Consider the following 3,414-nt stretch of genomic DNA (forward strand, 5'->3'; position numbering starts at 1 on the left):
TGTGTGTACTTGTGAGTACTTGTGTGTACCAAGAGACCTGTGTGTACCTGTGTGTACCTGTGTGTACCTGTGTGTACCTGTATGTACCTGTGTGTACCAAGAGACCTATGTGTACCTGTGTGTACCCGGAGGACTGTGTGTACCTGTGTGTACCAAGATACCTATGTGTACCTGTGTGTACCAAGATACCTATGTGTACCTGTGTGTACCAAGATACCTATGTGTACCTGTGTGTACCAGTGTGTACCACTGGCTACAAACAGTGGCTCTTTTGTGCATCAGTTCTACTAACTCGTTAAAATTCGGCCTAAATAAAAGTACGTGCAACACATGCAAACAAACTAGTCATGCAGGGCTCATCATGTAGTACTGCAGTAGGCCGTAGTATCTTGTAAGCTGTACCACTGCAGGGGACAGAAAACGTAACGTAATGGTTCTTTGGTTCAGTTGAAAAACCAGGACAGTGACTCGATGTTAGCGGTGAGGACGGGATCGGACTAACCTCTGTGCTTATTCCCCGCGGGTCTCGTGTGTAACATGTGGTCTAGGAACCTCCAAGGGAGGATTTCTTGTTCCCCTCTAGCAACAAACACACAGAACATTCATCAACAACATAGTATTTTTTATAGAAAATATATATACATCTAATAAATAAGGGACAGAGTCCAGTGGTCTTCTCACATGCTTTTGGTCCATCAGTCTTTTGTGAAATAAGTCTCTGTATTGAAAAGGGGAAGCTGGTCTGTGTGGCAGAGTGGAGGTCTGTGGTGGAGCGGAATGGGGGGGAGTCATCCTCCAGCTGAGTGTCCAATAACCTGCGGATGCAATCAATTAGAAGGACTGGAGACTGGGGAGGCCTGACACAGGACCCAATGAACCAGTCCACCAGTCTGGCTCGCAGCGATAACGCCGACTCCCACTAACACCACGGCACCGGTTTCCCTCCCGGTCTGTGGAAGCTTTACTGGACTAGACGTTACTTTGTGACATAACAGAAACCAGCACGAGAGAGGATCAGCGTCAGCAGGGCCGTAGACCTGGTTTTAGAGATGCTGTAGTCATTAGTCCCACTTCCTCTGAGGATTTCCGTCAGAAACCAAAAGATGAAGCATGTAAAATGTTTTCACATTTGATCAATTTAGCCATATTTCACGTACAGATTATGTTCCAACGCTCTCCCTACACCGCCAGTAATAAAGCTTTAGTGGGGAATATTTAATGGATTTCTATTTACATTTGAATTAACTAAGTCCATAAATACTGGATTCAGCCTAAAAGTACACCTAACATGATTTTAAATACAAAAGTGAAATATTAACTGTATAAAGAGGGCGGAAATTGCCAAATTCTTGGGAGAAATACAGAAGACATGACCTCAGATCTCGATGGTAGCTCAGGAAACTGATCTTAAAGACTAGTAATACTCAAAGATCTATCATGGCAACGTGACTAAGTCAATAGAAAAAAACCTCTTTGGAGAATTGTGCTTCTTAACAAAACAGAAACCACCCTGTTAGACAAGTAATGGGGGGTGGGGGGGGGGGGTCATGTCACAATGTCTCCCTTCACCTCAATGACAGGATAAGAACATGTGTCCACCACTGGTGTCTGGCTGGGTGGAGACCTCGGTGTGACACTACGTCACCATGGACCACAGCCACGTGCACGGGAATGACTGAGACCACGCGTTGGAGCTGCTGTGGTGTGTAGGAGGACTGGAGAGCTCCACACACATGGGTCTGAAGTAGGAGGACTGGAGAGCTCCACACACATGGGTCTGAAGTAGGAGGACTGGAGAGCTCCACACACATGGGTCTGATGTCTTTGTGCGTCATAACGCTTGGAGTCACTTGGGCATATTTTAGGATTTAGATGTTTGACATTGTGGACTTGAACATGTCCCAAGAGTGATTCCCTCGTGCTAATCTGACTTTAATGTGTTAAACAAACAACAGTTGATATTTCCTTACTGAGTAATCACGCGACGTGCGCCATTTGGACCTCTTAGTCTCCGCGCGTAACGCCAGATGTTCTGGATGAGGAGAAGCCCTCCCTGTATGAAATATCAAACCTGTCTGCTAAAGGATACATCCAGCACATTCCCGGCGAAGGCCTACAGCAGAGACTCCCGAAGTTTTCTTTACGCAAAAGTAAATCCCCATTTTGTCCGATGTGGTCCCCTCCTGCCGGCTCACCCGCCCAGGATCGGGTCTGTGAGGGAGCACCGGACCGACGAGCAAAACACAAGTCCTCATTCCTAGCAGAAAAACGTATGGGTCCTTGATTTGCTAGGGGGTCCCCAAGTGTGGGGATCCCCCCTCCCCCCGTCTTACCGCTAACAATGGTGCACCGATGTCCGCGGGACCCGCCGGAGGTCACGCGACGTTTGGCGAGCTGCGGACCGTCTTCTGGCCCGGCATCTGCACCACCAGCAGCTGCTGCTTCTGCCGGGTGGACTTGACGGCCAGGATCGCCTGCCGGTTCTTGTACTGGACCATCTGCAGGGTGATCTCCGCGTTCCAGCCCTCGTCCTGCGGGCACCTGAAGTCGATCTCCTTCCCTTCCAGCGTGACCACCGTGAAGTAGACGTACTTGCCCTTCCGTTCCACGCAGTCCACCGTCTTCATGTTGGCGAAGTGCAGCTCCTTGACTTTGCCCGTGTCCCCCCCCACGCCTCCCACGCCGCCGCCGCCGCGCTGCTGCTGCGGCTGGTCGTGCTGCTTGGGCGGCAGCAGCAGCACGCCGTCCTCGGTCAGGACGCAGTGCTTCTTCTTCCAGAGCTGCAGCAGCCCGTCGCTTCGCTTCTCCAGCAGACCCTCCTTGAACACCTTCCTCCCGTTTTCTAGCATGTTCCCCTGGTGGACGGACGGACGGACGGACGGACGTCTACCCCGGAGCAGGCGGACGCATGAGCTGCTGTGACCGCGGTGGTGGGAGTGCTGCTGGTGGTGGTAGTGAGGAGGAGGAGGAGGAGGAGGAGGAGGAGGCGGCGGCTGCCTGTCTGGCTGCTGGTCAGCGTGTGAGGGGGTTTGGGGCGGGAGGGGTCTGCGTGCACCGCCCCCCTCAGAGGCACCCAGTCTCCTGAGACACTGACGACAAGAACAGCCTACTCACAATAACGATTTCTAAAAATGTTGACAGCCACTATATTATTTAGAAATGTGGATTTTGCTTTAAAAGCACATTGATAACACTGATGTTATGAGGGGATTATGGAAACACACCCAACAGCAGTTGAGATGCTGAGGCATGCTGCCAGCGCAGACTAGGCTGCTGTATGGTTTATGAATGCATGACACTTTCATATTTTAGCCTTTTAACATCATACATCTTTTTAAAAAGATATATGTATACACAAAGCTGTACAATCATAAAAGTAACACTACACTAAACTGGTGGGTCCCAGTGGGGGGG

The 3,414-nt window shown here is 50.4% G+C and overlaps 1 protein-coding gene across 1 annotated transcript; it reads right to left on the reverse strand.

Moving 5' to 3' along the window:
* Positions 1-690: 690 nt before the first annotated feature.
* Positions 691-2,960, reverse strand: phlda1 (pleckstrin homology-like domain, family A, member 1). The gene is made up of 2 exons (XM_034865384.1): positions 2,334-2,960; positions 691-815 (listed from the first exon to the last, which is right to left on the reverse strand). The coding sequence occupies exon 1, from the start codon at positions 2,847-2,849 to the stop codon at positions 2,376-2,378; it is 474 nt and encodes a 157-aa protein (XP_034721275.1). The 5' UTR covers positions 2,850-2,960; the 3' UTR covers positions 691-815; positions 2,334-2,375.
* Positions 2,961-3,414: the final 454 nt, after the last annotated feature.

Source organism: Etheostoma cragini, unplaced genomic scaffold, assembly GCF_013103735.1.
Source record: "Etheostoma cragini isolate CJK2018 unplaced genomic scaffold, CSU_Ecrag_1.0 ScbMSFa_1523, whole genome shotgun sequence".
NCBI lineage: Eukaryota > Metazoa > Chordata > Actinopteri > Perciformes > Percidae > Etheostoma > Etheostoma cragini.

Coding starts and splice junctions, on each gene's coding strand:
- phlda1 (XM_034865384.1), bottom strand. CDS start 2,849: ATGCTAGAAAACGGGAGGAAGGTGTTCAAGGAGGGTCTGCTGGAGAAG.